This window comes from Eptatretus burgeri, chromosome 2 (genome assembly GCF_056783735.1).
Source record: "Eptatretus burgeri isolate ZD-2024b chromosome 2, Ebu_testis_v1, whole genome shotgun sequence".
Classification (NCBI taxonomy): Eukaryota; Metazoa; Chordata; class Myxini; order Myxiniformes; family Myxinidae; genus Eptatretus; species Eptatretus burgeri.
The window spans coordinates 683,440-702,379 of NC_140962.1; the positions used below are offsets into that span (position 1 = coordinate 683,440).

Here is an 18,940-nt window from a genome sequence, read left to right on the forward strand (position 1 = left end):
TATATCTGACCAAATAATATAAGATTTTTATTCTGTTTGTTATTTTGGCCATGGGGAACATGTAGTTTAAAATCAATATCGTTTATTGTGCTTATGATTTTACAAAATATTTCTAGGGGTGAAATTCATCATCGAGGCTATTAGTGTTCAAGGCTATATCATCATCAAGGCTATCAAGGCATTGCAAACAAGGCTATTTGTGTTCTCCAGTGTTCAAATGTATAATTAAATTGAAATAAAATAAAAGTTTAAAGTGGTGTAGAAAAAATAAATAAAACCACACCATTGAATCGGAAGTTTACTGCTCTTGATGCACCCTCTTTTACATGACCTGACCTTATTTAACACGTTGAATTAGAAATTGATGCCCATTGTTTATCCTTTATGACATCCCTAAAAACAGTAAGTTTCCTCTTTGGAATGATTTTTAATTTTGTTTGACTGCCAGCCAGACAAACAGATTGAAGCAATTGCTTTACTGTGCTGTGCGCATGCACACTTGGGATGAGGCGCCATACAATTTGCCAAATTCACAGCCAGCGTGCTGCTAAACTGCAGGTTCATGTTCCGATTCATGTTGCAATTGGTGTTCTACAGTGTTCAAAAATATATAATTCATTTGAAATTTATTAAGTCATTCCTCGATCATAGAAATAGACCAACAGACAGAGTGAACTGAATGCCTAACCCTGCTTTGCGCATCGTGCACGGGGTAATAAATGGAGTGAAAAATACAAATACTGAAAAATGATGAGAGGTGGTGCCATGAACAGGATATTTTAAAAAGGAAGACATGAGTGGAAGAAGCAAGACAGTACGTGCATATTAAGAAGAGCTTTGTTAGGTTTCCATCGGAGTGTTTTTGCACCTTTGTATTTATAACTTTCAATTTGCTGATATTACTATTGTGTTCACAATTTTGCCTTTCAACTTATTGATGTTTTCATTTCCTCCTCTCAAATAACCACATCTGACCTGGAAAAAATTTCCTCGGTCCTTAAAAATGTAATCGTTTGTTCACTGTTGCTTGTAGAGTAAAAGGGCTGGTGAGTGGATCGAGGTGAACTTCTGGAAGCCAGTCAAAGTAACTGAAGTTGTGACTCAGGGAGCGAGTGTGATGGGCTCAGCTAAGTTCGTCACTCACTTCATCCTTGCTTTTAGCAAGAATAATAAAGATTGGACCAACTATCAAGAAGGAACTGAGGGCATGCAGAAGGTTGGTTCTTCCCTTCATTGTGTTCTTGCTTGATTGTGATTTCTTACTGTGTGCATGAATAGCTAAAATCAATGTTATTTGTCAGTGATGCAAGAAAATATCTTAACCCGACTGGGCCATTTTATATATCAACTCGCATGGATAGGCTTGCTGAGCTTGCCGCTCCACACGTCGTCGTAGAGATTGATGTCACATATTTTCTGTGTTGGCATGATTTACACCAATCATAATACAAACATTTCCTTTCCAAAAATTTATTTGTAATATTGGTGATATTATATTTATTTGAAATTTATTTATGATATAAGAAGGTCCAAGTGGCCAAAATGATCAAGGAAACAAACCAAGCTGTCTAATCTGTCTGAAGGTCTTTGAGGTCTTTTTGGGTCTTCAGGGTCTTTTGGGTCCTTGGGGACTTTTGGTTCATCAGGGATTTTTGGGTTTTCAGGGTCTTTTTGGTCCTCGTGGACTTTTGGATCTTCAGGGTCTTCGGGGTCTTCAGGGTCTTTTGTATCCTCGGGGACTTTTAGGTCTTGGGAGTCTTTACCTTGGGTATTTTGGGTCTTCGGGGTCTTTTGCGTTTTCGGGGCCTTTTGGCTCTTCGGGGTCTTTTTGGGTCTTCGGTGATTTTTGGGTGTTTTGGGTCTTCAGAGTATTTTGTGTCTTTGGAGACTTCTGGGTCCTTGCGGTCTTTTGGGTCTTTAGGGGTCTTAAGGGTCTTGGTGAATTAACGTTCAAACAGGACATCATTAATAGGCATATAGTCTTCGCGGCTTCCTGGACTGATTCACAGTTTCACTGCCTCACCAATGCACCTCGCCGTGCCTTTCGTTTATATGTGTGTGTGTATATATATATATATATATATATATATATATATATATATATATATATATATATATATATATATATATATATATATATATATATATATATATATATATATATATATACATATATATACATGTATATACATGTATATATACATATATATACATGTATATATACATATATATATATATATATATATATATATATATATATACATATATACATATATATATATACATATATATATATACATATATATATATATATATACATATATATATATATATATATACATATATATATATATACATATATATACATATATATACATATATATATATATATGTATATATATATATGTATATATATATATGTATATATGTATATATATATATATATATATATATATATATATATATTGTTGCGAATCTGGAAGCCATGGGTACTCAACATATAGGTCCTATAGAACAGTTATATCGGTAAGTATGTGTTTTTAGTTAGGGTCCCCGTCCCTCATTTCATGGGTGAATAAATGTACATGCGCTGTGAGTTATTTTGATAGTCAGGGTTTTCTTTTATTTTTACATCAACAATAACTACAACAACACGCCTTCACCTCGTTTCCTCACACTGACGCCATTGTCTGCGTGCGTGTCAGCACGTACATGGGCAGAGTTCAAGGAGGAGCCTCGCGGCGGCCCTCGACCAATCAGCGTGCTACGAGTGAGGTGGCCGCCACTCGGCCAATCAGACCCCGCGACGGTGAGAAAGGCAGTCCATGTGACGTCATCATGCCCCCCGGGCCAATCGATGGACTTGCCGCTCGTTTTGGCCAATAACGGGGCGACGAGCGATTCTGCGCACCAAAACCATCCAGTGAGGGAGAGCGGGGAGGACAGAGGCTTCCCCCCCACCCCACCCCCCCCCCCCACGAGACTGGGTGAATAAGTTTGCGGCGCGATCGGTGAACTGAAGAGAGCTTTTAAGAGAACTCAATGGATCCTTCCTCCACAAGAACCGCAAGGGTTGCGTGCCATGTCTCTGTCGATGAACTGAAGAGAGCTTTTAAGAGAGCTCAATAGATCCTTCCTCGACCAGAACCGCAAGGGTTGCGCGCCGTGTCTCTGTCGGTGAACAAGGAGAGAGAAACGGGTGACACGAGTGGAGATCACGTTCGCCGACACGAGTGCTTGGCGCGTTCGCCTCACACGCGAGAGGTCTGAGTCCCACCAGCTCGAAGACCACAGGAGTTGGACAGGTCCGAGGCAGGCTCTGGTCTTCAGCTCGCCTTTCCCTCAGAGCTGGAGGCCTCAATAAAGGCTGTGGCCACCGGTTCTTGGGTGTACATGTGTGTGTGTGTTTGTGGCGCCAGTCTATTAAGTAAAACTGCATAAGTGCTTGTACATAAATTGCTATTCCTTCAGTGTTCGGTTAACTCTGTCTTTTTGCATGCTCCCCTGCTCCATTATAAATAAATACATTTGTTAAATGTATCAGTTCGTTGCTGTGTTTCTTCCATTGGCTTAGCATGATGCGTGTTGGTGAATTATAAAGCTGTTGGCGATGTAAATGTACGATGGACCGACGGAACTTCGGCAACCGTCCGCTCGGGTTGTGCACGGGTCGGGCACGCTAACGGCTCGACTCGTACGAGGGCCGTCGAGGGTGAATTTCCCCGGTAGTTTGGATGACGTGGGTATTTAGCTAAATTGAAATTGGCAATCGACCCTACCCCACGTGGTCGACCTATTGGCGATCTTCGGTCTGATAAGGGACCAGTCGGCTCCGGAGTTGTCCGGGGTGACGACCTATAAATTCCGGGTGTTCGGTGGAGTCGACTCTGCAGCTCTATCTTGCGGTCGTGCTCGCAGCCGATACCCGGCCTACAACAATATATATATATATATAGATATATATATATATATATATATATATATATGTATATATATATATATATATATATATATATATACGAAGTGTGCTCAAAAAGTATCCAACCTTAATTTTTCGTGTGTAAACAAATGAAGCTTGGGAGGCGTGGTTTGGTGCACGTATGTAGGGGATCCTAATTCGTATGCGTGAATATTTTCCCGCCTGCAGAAGCTGTCAGTTGCCGACAGACCGCCGATAAGTGAGGAAGTGTAAGTGAGCGCCGTCGGATTTTCGTTTCTGACAAAATGATGAATCATTGTGGTCTCATCGCCAGTGATCACTGTGTTTTTTTTTTTTTTTTTTTTTTTTTTTTGTATACCTTGGTCGAGGCTCGTATGAGAGCTAACACACAACTCACAGCAAGGAGGCATGAGACAAGAGGGGCGGGAGTGGAAGGGACAAAACATTGGGGAACAGACACAGGTGAACTGTGGAAGGGAGAGGGATGGGGATGGGACGGGGAACATGGCGAGGGGAAGATGGACATTAAAGGGACTTTCAGGAAGGAAAGCAGGAGAAATGAAGGAAGTGGGCTTGGGTGGATTATCGGGGGGTAGAAAAGATCGAGGATTTGGATGGGGGAAGATAAGAGGTGGTGGTGAACAGCTGTTTTGAAAGCCTGAAGGGAAGAATGGGAAAGAATAGAGTGAGGAAGTTTATTCCAAAGGCGGGAAAAAGAGGAATGAAAGAGTGAAGATGAGCAGTGATTCGTGATTTTGGTAGTTTTACCAGAAGGGGGTTGTTGGCGGACCTTGAGCGCCCTGTGGAAATGTGGTTGGGACAAATCGCAGAGAGAGCAGGGGGGTGAAGGCTGGAGAGGAGTCGGTAGAAGACAGAAAGACCACCGACCAACCTGCGGTGATTGAGTGAGAGGCCCAAAGACTCAGCTTCATTGCGGGAGATGCCAATGATCTTAAAAGGCCTGGTTTCGACAGCGTGAAGTCGAGAAAGGTGGGAGGCAGGAGCACCAGCCCAGAGGGGAGAGCAGTACTCCATCAGGCTACGGACAAAAGCTTTGTAAGTGGTCAGGAGCTCAAGAGGGCCGAGGAAGGACTTTGCACGACGGAGGATTCCCAGTCGGCGACTGGCTTTGAGGCAAGGTTGGAAATGTGACTTTCCCAGGAAAGGTCATGGCAGATAGTGAGACCCAGAAGCTTGAAAGAAAAGACTTCTTCCAGAGGATTGTTGAGAAAGTGGATGGGGGGGTTTTGTAAACGGTCCTTTCGAAGAGACATAGTGAGAGTGTGAGATTTGTCTGGATTGAAAGACATGTTCCACGTGTTGGACCAGTTTGTGATTTTATCCAGATCTGCAGTGAGCGAAGAAGCTGCTGCTTGCCGGGCTGAGGGATGACAGATGGTACGGCAGAGGGTTGAGTCATCGGCAAAGAGAAATAGAGGATTTTCCAGAGAGTCCGAGAGATCATTGATGAAAACCAGAAAAAGAACAGGGCCCAGAACGCTACCTTGAGGAACTCCAGCCTGCACAGGAAGAGGGGATGAAAGAACTCCATTTAGGGCCACACGTTGACTGCGACAGGAGAGGAAGTCTGCGAGCCATGAGTGGAGATGGCCTTGAATACCATGGGCAGAGAGTTTGGTGAGTAGGGCAGGGTGCCAGACTGTGTCAAAAGCACGTGATATGTCCAGGGATACGGCTCGGATTTCCTGTCTGGCATTGAGGACCTCCATCCATTGATGGGAGAGCAGTAGCAGCATATCTAGGGTAGAGTGACCTGGTCTGAAACCAAATTGATGATTGGAAATCAAGCCATTGGAGAAGAGGAAGGATTTCATGTCTGAAGCGATGATGGATTCCATAACCTTGCTGATGATTGGGAGAAGGCTGATTGGTCTATAGTTACAGGGATCTGTTTTTGCACCTTTTTATGCAGGGCAGTGATGTTAGCAGATTTCCAAGCAGATGGCAGATGACCTTGGGAAAATGAGAGGGTGAATAGAACAGAAAGAGGGTGAGCAAGAGCAGAAGAGCAGGCTTTGAGGACACGTGGGCTGATGCCGTCTGGACCGGTTGCAGAATCTGACTCGAGGTTTGAAAGCAAGCTCTCCACCTTGTCAGGAGAAAAGGATACAGAGTCCAGGGACAGTTGGGTGCGACTGGGTAAAGTGGGTAGAGATAGTGATGGGTTTGGGACACAAGATTTAGCTGCAAACACCGAGTTTAGACATTCAGCTTTATCACGTGTGGAATCAGCAGTGCGGCCATTTGAGGTAAGGGAGGGGATGGAGGGGGAACATACACCAGAAACAGATTTGATTAAACGCCACCAGGATTTTGAGGAGGGAGAGAGGTTTGAGAGTTCAGACTTGAGATGAGAAAGATGTTGTTTTCTGGCCTCCTGAGGGTAGCTACACACTTGTTCCGAGCTTTGTGGAAAGAACTGAGATTGCCCTCAGTTGGGTTTGCTTTCCATGAGGCAAAGGCAAGTTGTTTCAGGACAACTGCCTCGCCACAAGCTTCAGTAAACCAAGGGCGGGAGGAAGGGTAAGACAACTGAACACGAGAGGGGATAAATCTGTGCATGAGGGAGAGCAAGTTTCTTTGAAAGAATTCCCAGGATGAGTTGATGTTTGAGAAAGTAGTGATAGGGGACCAGTCTGTAAGTTTGATGGCTGCTCGGAGACCCTGCCAGTCGGCTTGAGTGAAATGCCAGACTCGACGGCGGTGAGGTGGTTCTCTGATAACAGCCAGAGAGATGTCCACTTTAATAAGGACGTGGTCAGAAGAACCAATTGGAGCGAAGGAAGAGCAGCAGATATTGTCAGGGAAATTTGTCAAAATCAGATCCAGAAGAGATGGAGTACCATTGGTTGAGATCCGGGTCGGGAAGTTGACCGATTGAGTCAGTCCCAATGAGTCACAGAAAGCTTTTGCTGATGTCCCATGGCAGGTGAGAGAGGTACCCACACCTAGCCAACTGGCGTGATGACAATTGAAGTCGCCACATAAGAGGAAGAGAGAGTTTGGATGAGAAGATAGAAGATGGTCCATGTTTTCGGAGAGTGAGGTGTAGATGGAGTCATAACTGTTCGGTGCACGGTACAGTACACATATAAACATGAGGTGGGAGTGGAGGGAAGCCGAAGCCAGAGGTATTCCTGGGGGTGTGGGGGAGTGAGAGCAGTGCAGGGAGAGTGAGGAATAGAGTCTTTGATGAAGAGAGCAACACCTCCACCAGGACGAGGCTCAGGTCTGTCATACCGTAAGAGGGAGTAACCAGGGAGAGATACTTGGGAGTCAGACACGTCTTGGGAGAGGAAAGTTTCTGTTAGGCAGATAATGTCTGGTTTGTCAGTGGCAACCTGCATGGAAAGATCTGAAAGGTTTGAGCGAAGGCCCCGGATATTTGAGGTCCACACTTTTAATGAAGAGGTAGGGGAGGAGGCTTTTGGTGCAGGAGGTGTTGAAGAAGTGGGATCGCTGTTCATAGTCTCCAGCATGTCCTGTGCGATCTCCAAACGGAGTTGCTTCTGCTCGATCGTTAGCAGCTTTGGCACGAACTTCGCTGAGATTCTCCTCAAACCCAAATCCTCAGTCACAATGGAATGAACGGATCCAATGCTGACGCCCGCCTCGTCTGCAAGTTCTCTGATCGTGATTCGACGATCCTGCATCGGCAGGGTCCTCACTTGGTCAATGACGATCTCATTTCGGGATGTTGAGGGCCTACCAGAACGTGCTTCACTTTCCACTGATGTGCGACAATCTTTGAAGCGGTTGTACCACTCTTTTATCTGTGTGGTGCCCATTGCTTCGTTCCCGAAGGCCTGTTGAATCTTGCGGATCGTTTCCACTTGGGAATCGCCAAGCTTTACACAAAATTTGATACAGTAGCGTTGTTCAAGTTTTTCCGTCATTTTGTCAAAAACGAAAATCCAACGGTGCTCACTTACACTTCCTCACTCATCGGCGGTCTGTCGGCGACTGACAGCTTCTGCAGGCGGGAAAATATTCACGCATACGGATTAGGATCCCCTACATATGTGCAGCAAACCACGCCTCCCAAACTTCATTTGTTTACACACGAAAAATTAAGGTTGGATACTTATTGAACACACCTCGTGTATATATATATATATATATATATATATATATATATATATATATATATATATATATATATATATATATATATATATGTGTACATATGTATATGTACAGTATTTATTCTAATATAAGCCCTGGGCGTTTATTAGAATACCAATTTGATCAAGGAGGGGAGGGGCCTTTATATCAAGGAGGGGAGGGGAGGGGAGGGATCAAGGAGGGGAGGGATAATCTACAAACATACAATTTATTTATTTATTATTTATTTGTTTTATTATGAAGATACAAGTATTGTCAAGGTAGAGGGGTATAAATTATGCAGAATACGACACCACACTGACTTGACCGCCGTCAAACACACCTGTCAACAAAGCCGGGTCCCGGCCTGGCCGGGCGGGCCAGGCTCCCTCGACAGACGACAGCAGTCTCAATTGTTTCACACCAGCTGATGGGGGGGGGAGGGGGGCTATTATTTGAGACGCCCTTGAAACATGAAAATTTTCTCAAAGAGGGGGTGGGGCTTTATTAGAAGGGGGGCTTCTATTAGAATAAATATGGTATATATATATATATATATATATATATATATATATATATATATATATATATATATATATATATATATATATATATATATATATATATATATATTGTTACGCTGTGGAAATTTGCAATACACCATAAAGGGTCCTCAGATCAGTTATGACGATAAGCAATTGTGTAGTTAGATTTCCTTACCGTTGTTTAGAGGGAATTTCCGTGTTCACAGGGCTGTGATCCTTTTAGTTAGCCCTTTTTCTTTTCTCTATCATTATTTTAGACCAATAATCCCCCAACAACTCAAACACCGCCACCTTTGCCGCTTTACCTCCACGACTCCACCCCGCAAAGATCGGTTCACCGCCATTCTCAAACGACACCCGCCAACAACCAAACTCCCACCACCTCCGCCTTTCTACCACACGTCATGCCATGGGCTGTGAATGCGTTCCTTTCGCCTCAAGAATCGGATCAGGAATGCTTCACGCCCCCTTTTCATCCGTCCAATGACTGAGCATCAGGTAGTATAGCCCCGCCTCCGAACCCGCTGTGATCCAGAAATTTACATATACGCCCCTCCCCCGGGCTATATAGGCGCGAGCATGGCGCAGCTCAGGCAGGAAGTCAAGAGGAAGTCAAGTGGAAGCGGTGCAGTACTTCGGCGGGAAGTCAGGCGGGAAGTCGAGAGGAAGTCAAGTTGGAGCGGTGCAGTACGTCGGTGGGAAGTCAGGCGGGAAGTCGAGAGGAAGTCAAGTTGTGCAGTATGTCGGCAGAGAACCAAGTGGGAGCAGTGGAGTGGCAGCGGCGGAGTGTCGGGAGACGAAGTCAAGTCTGCAGTGTCGGCAGGGCAGTCGAGTTGGGAGACGGAGCTCGAAGCCGACGGGAAAGGCAGACAGGGAGCGCCGGAGAGAGCTCGCCGACTCCTCCAGGGGCACGAAGCCAGGCGCAGCTATGATGACATTGCGGCTTGCCCGCCATCACGCCACGAGGGCGCGGGTCGGACCCTTCGGTCTCGTGGACCTGGCCGCTCATCCAGGTTACACGCGCATTAGGCCCACAGGCCCAGTCTGACTCCCTTGCCTTTGAGGGGGTCTTTCCTTTGCTTTTGTGTGAATGCGTGTTGTGGCGCCGTGTCTTGAAAAGTAGAAACTGTTTAAGTGCATGTTAATAAACCTTTGCTTGTCGTCGGTTGTAATTCTTGCTTTCATTGCTTTGACTGTTATATGTGCATTCTTACTGTCTGGCTGTGAATACGTGCTTGCCTTGTCTGAGTGCGTAATAAATGTACTTATCGAACTGTTCCCCGTTTCGTTACGTCCTTTCCTTTGTTTAAAAGTTCCATCTTGCATCACGGAAGGAATTGGTAGAAGGGTGCAAGCACCTCGTAAATAATCACGTCCGTCGGGGCCGGCGATAACACCGCTCGGTCATCACTGAAGCACGGAATGGACCGCTTAAGCAGTTCCTGTCCTAGGCCGGCCAGCGGCAAGGTACGATCACCCGGTTAACTACCTGCGCAGGTACTTAGGCAGGTGGAGTTTGGCGAATAACCCTATCCTGCGTGGGTGGCCAATTGGCACGATTGTGGTGTGGTCGAAAGACCCACCCGTGACTAGCTCCTGGCGGTAGTTCCACGTAGGGTCACGACTGAATTGTCTGTTCCGGTGGGCGACACGGTCGCGATTTGAGTTACGTGGCCGATCGCACGCCGGGCGGACCGAAATTCGTAACAATATATAACGTGCGCAATTCCGAGCAGCTTAATCGCCGAGAACCGTCGGTCCAAATGTCGCCCTTTTACGGCAAACCAACGGCTTTCTAACTCCCAACACACGAAATGCTCAGTCAATGAAAGAATCGACACGACGAGCTGAAAACATTTCACAATTGGGGTATTTATTAATAATCTATGGGGATCTAGGGAAGCACGTAAGAGCAGAACTATACCGACTATACGAAATGCAATGCAATCATTTACAGCACACAAAGCACTTAACAATTTCCGACTTATTAGGCGGGCCCACGGACACACATTCGCACACACACACCAAAGAAATAGTGGCTGAGGCCTTTAATAACGAGCTCCAGCTCGGCGGACAGGTGAGCTGAAACCCAGAGCCTATCTCGAACCTCTCCACCTCGTGTGGTCTTCAAGTTGTTCGGACCCGGGCTCCAGCGAGAGCGAGCTGGATCCAATTGCCGAGCCGCGATCCTTCCCGAGCTCCCGCGAATCCTCCCGCGCTTCTCAACACGTGCTGGTGAGACGAGGCACCGATCCTTCCTATCGATGTGTCGCTTCCCCGAGGAACCACCTCCAAGATGAGGTCGATGAGTCCACCAAGCCGGGAACCAAACGGAGAACAAAGAGCTCCACGAACCAAGAAGAAAAAGAAGCCACCATTCACAGCTCGAACCGAGCGACCGGCTCAACTTTCTTCCAAACAAAGCAGTTCTCCAAAAATCTCTCCCGAGCCAAGCAGGACCCGAAGCTCTGCTGAACAACTCCTCGGCAGAATCAAAAAGCTTCCGAAGGCCTCAACCCTAACCCAAGCCAAACAGGACCCGAAGGTCTGCTGAACGACGCAGCCCTCACTCCCACACGAACAAAGAAAGGATCTCTTCTTTATGCTTCTCCGCCCCCTCCCCCACGCCCGGCGTGACTCATGCCCTCGTGATCCATCCCCCGCTCAACCACGGGTGGGAGGGAGTTGACGTCATGAATCACGGGATGGCAGGGCTCTTCTTCCTCTTCGCAGAAGAGGGGGTGGGATGTCTCCATTGTTCGATCCCTAACTATTAAATCGATCCGCAGCGCATCGAATCGATTTCTGAACATTCAAACAATGGAAGGTGAGCTATCTCGGGAACATGCACTTATCGACATAGCTGATTAAAGGAACCTGTATGTTGTGTGCAATCGAATTCCAAATTCGTAACACTCCATATATGTACATATGTATATGTATATGAATATATGTATACATATGTATGTTGTCGTTATTCATCTTTCGGCTGCTCCCGTTAGGGATCATCACAGAGGATAATCCGTTATGATCCGCATACTGATTTGGCACAGGTTTTTCTCCGGATGCCCATCCTGAAGCAACCCTGGTCGCCTCTTACCACACAGGGATAAGGATTGGGTTTCGCCATGATTCTCGGCTGCCCTACACCCTCTCATAGTGCGGCCCAGTGCAGAGCGCCCATCCTCAAGCGATCCTCCAACCCAAGCCTCCGAGTAGCCGGATTACAGGCGCACGCCACTACGCTCGGTGTTTGTATATATGTATGTGTGTGTGTGTGTGTGTGTGTATATATATATATATATATATATATATATATATATATATATATATATATATATATATATATATATATATATATATATATATATATATATATATCCTGGTGTTGGCGCAGTGGTAAGGGCAGTGGCTTGGGATCCAAACGGTCCTGAGTTCAAGCCCCGTTGCGCCACTGAATTAATACACCAGGGGGTTGACTCAGCCTGTCATCCTTCCGAGGTCGGCGAAGTGAGTACCAGTGTACTGGGCCGGTGTATACCCTGGTTAAAATAGGTGTACCATATCCCTGTTTGTCGTAAGAGGTGACCAGGGTTGCGTCAGGAAGGGCATCCGGCGTAAAACATGTGCCAAATCACTATGCAGATCATGCGGATGATCCGCTGTGGCGACCCTTAACGGGAGCAGCCGAAAGAAGAAGAGAAGATATATATATATATATATATATATATATATATATATATATATATATATATAAATATATATATATATATATATATATATATATACATATATATATATACATAAGTATGGATATATATATACATATACATATATATACACACACATATATATATATATATATATATATATATATATATATATATATATATATATATATATATATATATATATATATATATATATATATATACACACACACACAAACACACACACACATACATATATATATATATATATATATATATATATATATATATATATATATATATATATATATATATATATATATATATATACAGTAGACTAGGCGTAAGTCGGCAGCGTGTAACTCGTCACTTCGCCTAAGTCGGCAGCGTCAAAAAGTCCCGAATATATCTCATGTTAAATCCCTTTGAATTAAGGGTCATCCCTCTGCAAGTCGTCATCTCTAAGTCGTCACTTCGTCTAAGTCGTCAGATGTTGTCCATTCCCGCGTAATGGAAACTCAAGTAAATTACCACTCCTAACTCGTCACACGGAACTGCTGCCTCTTGAGAAGCCCGATTTCATGGAATCGTGATGCTCACTCATTGGTTTACACCATCAGTGATAGGCTATTTATAACTGCGTACACACGTTGATCGCACTGCAGGTAGGACAATGGCGACTAAGCATAAGCTTACAACTAAAACCTACCAAGAAAAATACGACATTATCCAGTTTTGCGAGGCAAACCCACTGATGAAGAAAACAGCCATAGCTGAGAAGTTGGACATCAAACGGCAGACATTGAACGATATCTTGAAGAATAAGGGCAAGATATTTGGACAAGTGGAGAAGATCGCGAGGCCGGTGGTAAGTGTGAAACGCGTGAAATGTGTGTCCTTTGAAGATGTCTGACGCGCTCATCATCTGGTTTCGGCAAATGCCGGCTCAGCCAAATATTCGGTTGGACGGTGAAATGTTGCTGCTGAAGGCACATAAATTCGCTGCGGACCTTGGGCATGATGATTCCGAGACCTTGCCGATGCACTGGATAGACAGATTCAAAGTGAGGTGGGGAATCGGCAAGGTCAAGAGGTGCGGCGAATCAGGCAGCGTGGATTCGCCGATACTGTCTGGATGTGATGCGCCGATACTGTCTTTTGGTGGAGGATTGCCCAGACAACATCATGGAATACAATGACCGGTTTGAGTCCTTTCTCATGCACCAGATGCCCAAGAGTTTGAGGCAGTCAAACATAACGGATTACTTCACGAAGGAGTAAAGGATCAATCGAGATTCTTGTTGAAGTCCGATCATGGTTTTATATTGGCTTGTTTTGTGCATTACCGCACTCACTTACACATTGGCATTGAGTGGTAATCATCACCACGATGACTGTGTGTCATGTAATTTGTCACCATACCATCACCGATGGTATATGAGTTGTCTTACAGTTGTTAATTATCTTTACTTTTGATAAACTGATTCATGAATTCCATCTTTGCTTGATCACTTTCCAACTCACCAATGAACCCCAAACCTATGCCCCGAGGATTGTGTTTTCCTTTTGGTACAATAGCCGGCTCTCACACATACGTGTCCAGGCCACGCGCGACTTCATCCTTCACCCCACAGTCATCATGAATGTTCGCATACGTGTAAATCGTCACATTTCTAAGTCGTCACTTTTTTCTCGGTCCCGATGGTGACGACGTACACCTAGTCTACTGTATATATATATATATATATATATATATATATATATATATATATATATATATATATATATATATATATATATATATTTACACATACAAGCCTGGTGTTGGTTAGGGCAGCGGCTTGGGATCCAAGAGGTCCTGAGTTCAAGCCCCGTTGGGCCACTGAATTAGTACACCAGGGGGTTGACTCAGCCTGTCATCCTTCCGGGGTTGGCGAAATGAGTACCAGTATACTGGGCCGGTGTATACCCCGGTTAAAATAGGTGTACCATATCCCTGTGTCGTAAGAGGTGACCAGGGTTGCGTCAGGAAGGGCATCCGGCGTAAAACATGTGCCAAATCACGATGCGGATCATACGGATGATCCGCTGTGGCGACCCCTTACGGGAGCAGCCGAAAGAGGAAGAAGAAGATATATATATATATATATATATATATATATATATATATATATATATATATATATATATATATATATATATATATATATATATATATACATATATATATATATATATATATATACACACACACGTATATATGCACACACACATATATATATATATATATATATATATATATATATATATATATATATATATATATATATATATATATATATATATATATATATATATATACACACACATGTATATATATATATATACACACATGTATATATATATATATATATATATATATATATATATATATATATATATATATATATATATATATATATATATATATATGCATATACTTGTGAATCTGGAAGCCATGAGCACACAGACATTCAGGTTCCTGTATCCTCGTTATTTCGAAAAGTATGTGTTTTCGAGTTAGAATCCATCCCCTCGTCTCATGGGTGAATAAATGCAAATGTGCTGTGAAGTTATTTTCATAGTCAGGTTTTCTTTTATTTAACAACACCAAGGATAACAACAACACCAATGATACCAACACCAAAGATAACGACTCCAAGAAATGGGTTGCGACAGCCCCCACCCACCGCTGAACAACTGAATTCCATGCCCTAATATTGACAAAAATCGGCTCGCGTGGGGGACTCCGAGAAATGGGTTGCGATAGCCCCAAATAGCTTGCGATAGATAGGTTTTCCATGTTTATTCCCATGCTCTGCATTTCACCTCTCAGTGTTGTATTGTTGTGGGCTGGGGTTCGGTGGCGAGGACGACCACAAGATGGAGCAGTTAGGCCGTCTCCCACTGAACACCGGAATGGAAGGTCGTAACCCTTGGATATCTCCAAAGGTCACGGGTCCCTTTGCGGAATGTGGACGCCAATATTTCGACCGCGTGGAGTAAGGTTAGTTGTCTCGATCTCCAATATATCTAAATAACCATGCAGTCTAGCTACCGGGGAAATCACACCCTCGTCCGACTTTGTCCGAACCGAGTCCCTGTTACCGACTCGGATCCGGCGTAACCGAGCGGAAGTTACCAAAGCAGCGCCGGACCAAATGAATGACTTACGGCACCGACAGCCTCACTAATTCTCAATTCGCACCGTGCTGGGTCAATGGGAGAAAGCACAGAAAACGAGCTAGAACATTTAACACGCGGGTTTATTTATAAACAATAATCGGGGAGGGGAGCACACAAAGAGCAGAGTTATCCAAATAAAAGAAATGCAGGCAATGTACAGTGAGCGAAAAGCACTAAACAGTTCTACTTAGCAGACTGGCGCCACACACACACACACACACACACACACACACACACACACACACACACACACACACACACACACACACACACACACACACACACACACACACACACACACACACACACACACACACACAAACAAATGGTGGCCGCGACCTTTATTTGGCCCTTCATCTCGGGAGGGAAAGGCGAGCTGAGGGCAGGGGCCTATTCTTGCACCTGTCCGCCTCGTGTGGTCTGGTCAAGCTTGTCCGGTGGCGGGACTCGAACCCGCCGCCAACAATGCAGCACCAAGCACCAGGGACCAGGAACGACGCAATGGACGCCAGCCAGCACGGGAACGGACCAGACGAGACGAGCACCCGCGGGTAGACCAGAACGCCAGCAGGCAACACGAGGCTTTTTCTCTTTCTCCTTCTTCTCGACGGCTCGCCACACTCTTCTTATCCTTCCCCTCCCCCGCGGGTTGAGGGAACCGCTCTGAGGGACTCGCCTCCGGATTGGACGAGGGGCGAACATCCCATCTGGCGGGCGGGGCCGCCCCTGAGGTGGTCAGCCTCCTGATTGGACGAGGCATCTCGGGGGGTGCGTCAAGGCGTCTCCGAGGACCACCCCCCCCCGAAGAGGCTCCGTATTAGCTTTCGGCACGCTGGCCTCCCATTGGCTGGGACGTGTGTGTGATGCTCATCCTTCACTCATTTGCTGGAAGAAACGTTCCATGCCCTTCCTCGGGGTGGAGCCTCGATCTGAGGCGATGGAGGCTCCCCCATGCCTTCAGCCAAAAACACGTGGGCAATGGCGACCAGGTTGAGTGAGGGACGGTGCCGTTGTTGTTGTTGTTACAGTAGATTATAAAACCTGACCATAAAATAACTCATAGCGCACACACGAAATTCCCATTAGACATAGAGGATGGATTCTAACTACACACATACTTATCGAAATAACTGAACTACGGGGATTCTGGCTGTTTGTGTGCAAAAGGTTTCCAAATCCGTAACAGTATTCCCATCCATTATTTATTTTAGCAGCTCCATCATCTGGCTCATGTCAAATGGCGGAGCATATCCACCACGATCGGGCAAGGATCCGACTGGGATCATTTGGTCCTCCATGGGGGGAATTTGATGCAGGGGGAGCTCATGAGTAGGTAAAGAATACTGGTTCTGGCTCACTTTTCCCCATGTAAATGAATGGGGGATTTTCAGCCATGAAATTTTTCTTTTTTTTTCCCCTAAAAAATAAATCCCCTTTTTAGCCCAAGGTATATTTATTTGTCTCCCCTTTTAACCTAGGGGCTCTCTATTCAAATAACCCATACAACAAGATAAAGATTTGTTAAAGGTGATTCTAAAGAAATATCTGAAACGTCGAAGCCCCGGGACACTCTTTATCAAATAACCCATATAACAAGATAAAGATTTGTTAAAGGTGATTCTAAAGAAATATCTGAAACGTCTAAGCCCCGGGACACTCTCTATTCAAATAACCCATACAACAAGATAAAGATTTGTTAAAGGTGATTCGAAAGAAAGATCTGAAACGTCTAAGCCTCGGGGCACTCTTTATCAAATAACCAATGCATATTGTTTCGCTCACTCATTGAACCTTTAAACATTTGTTCATTCTCAAATTCCTTCAATAGTTTAATTTTCTTTGCACAATAATCCCCATCTAAAATATTGAAAAACAAAACATTTGAATCTTTATATTTTTTAAGATACCCCTTTTGTGCCATTACGAAATGATAAACTTCTCTTAATGATCTCATCTGACCACCTCCTGAGTTGCATATCATTTTGATATTGTAGTAAATTATTTTTCCATTGTTCAATTGATAACCATCAAATTTTTCAGTCCATTCAAACATATTTATTTTCTTTACATCCTCCAACTTATTGGTTTTTAAATTGATTCGCATATTTGTTTTATTTACCTTTGTTTTAGATATTTTTTCAATAAGACTTATTTGATATTTTTCACATTCATTATGTTTTCCATTTATATACCAAGACTGAGATTTTCTCCACTCTTTAGTTTGACTAATACTTGGTTCGACCATTTATATATTGTGAAAAACGCGGCGGTAGCCCTTAAAAACCCTAACCCATCTTCCCATCGTTAAAACTTGTGCCCATATGGAACACAATCTATTCTATTCACTCTATCATACAATACCCATATGGAACACAATCTATTTTATACACCCTATCATACAATATCCATATGGAACACAATCTATTCCATTATCTAAAATAAATCTCTTATCATCAAAGGCTCCTAATGCCTTTTTATTTACTTCTTCACTATATATGTTATGTTTATAACTTCTTATTGTATTCATTTTCCGATATTCTTCTTTCTTATTCATCAAACAATTATAATAATTTCTAAAAGTTATTGATTTCTTTATTACATATTTCTTTATTCCCTTTAACCATTTATCAATCTGATCACCATACTTATAAGCATATGCCTTTGCTCTCAATCCAATAAACTCACTCATTACTTTTCCACCCAACTCATCCTTAAACTTACCAATAACCTTTTCATTCTTTTTTGAAAATAACTCACTCTTCTTACTAAAATTACTTGTATCATATACTCCAATGTTTTTCTTCATATCTTTATGAACATCGTCAGTTTTTATATCTGGAATAAAACTATCAGTGTCCATATACAACAATGAAACATTTTCACCATATTCTTTCTTTAAATCATTATACAAATAATCATACATCAATATCTTTGATAAATCAAGAACTGCTGTTCCAATCTAAATTGGTTTATCCATGACAATACTTTCCTTTTTCATATGAATAGCAGAAAAGTTCTCTGAAAAAACCTCTTCTCTCTCAAAACTTGGTTTATTTATCAATCTAGAGGCTTCTTTCCAAGATGTTGCAAATCTAATGTTTTGCCTGTTTCTAACATTCTCCATTGTCTTTCCAAAGACAGCATTATTCATCAATTTATAGAATTCCCCTTCAAATTTTACTTTTGTATTTGTTCTCATATCTCTATTGAATTTAATATACTTTTTCATCCAAGGACTTTGTTTAAATTTTAAAACTCTGTGAATTTTAGCTACTCTCAACCCAGCAGATAAATATTGTCTCAAGTTCCTTTGATGCAAAACATATCCCTCTTTATCATAGAATGTTGTTAATAACTTTTCTGTAGATTTGCCTTTAATATTAAAACTTTTATGA

The 18,940-nt window shown here is 43.4% G+C and overlaps 1 protein-coding gene across 3 annotated transcripts in view; it reads left to right on the forward strand.

Moving 5' to 3' along the window:
• Positions 1-18,940, forward strand: part of LOC147031243 (venom prothrombin activator pseutarin-C non-catalytic subunit-like) — a 460,275-nt gene that overhangs the window by 376,943 nt on the left and 64,392 nt on the right. For all 3 annotated transcript variants that reach the window (XM_085860320.1, XM_085860315.1, XM_085860319.1), the window contains one exon: positions 1,034-1,216. In XM_085860320.1, coding sequence (XP_085716446.1) covers positions 1,034-1,216 — 183 coding nt within the window. The remainder of the gene's footprint in view (positions 1-1,033; positions 1,217-18,940) is intronic.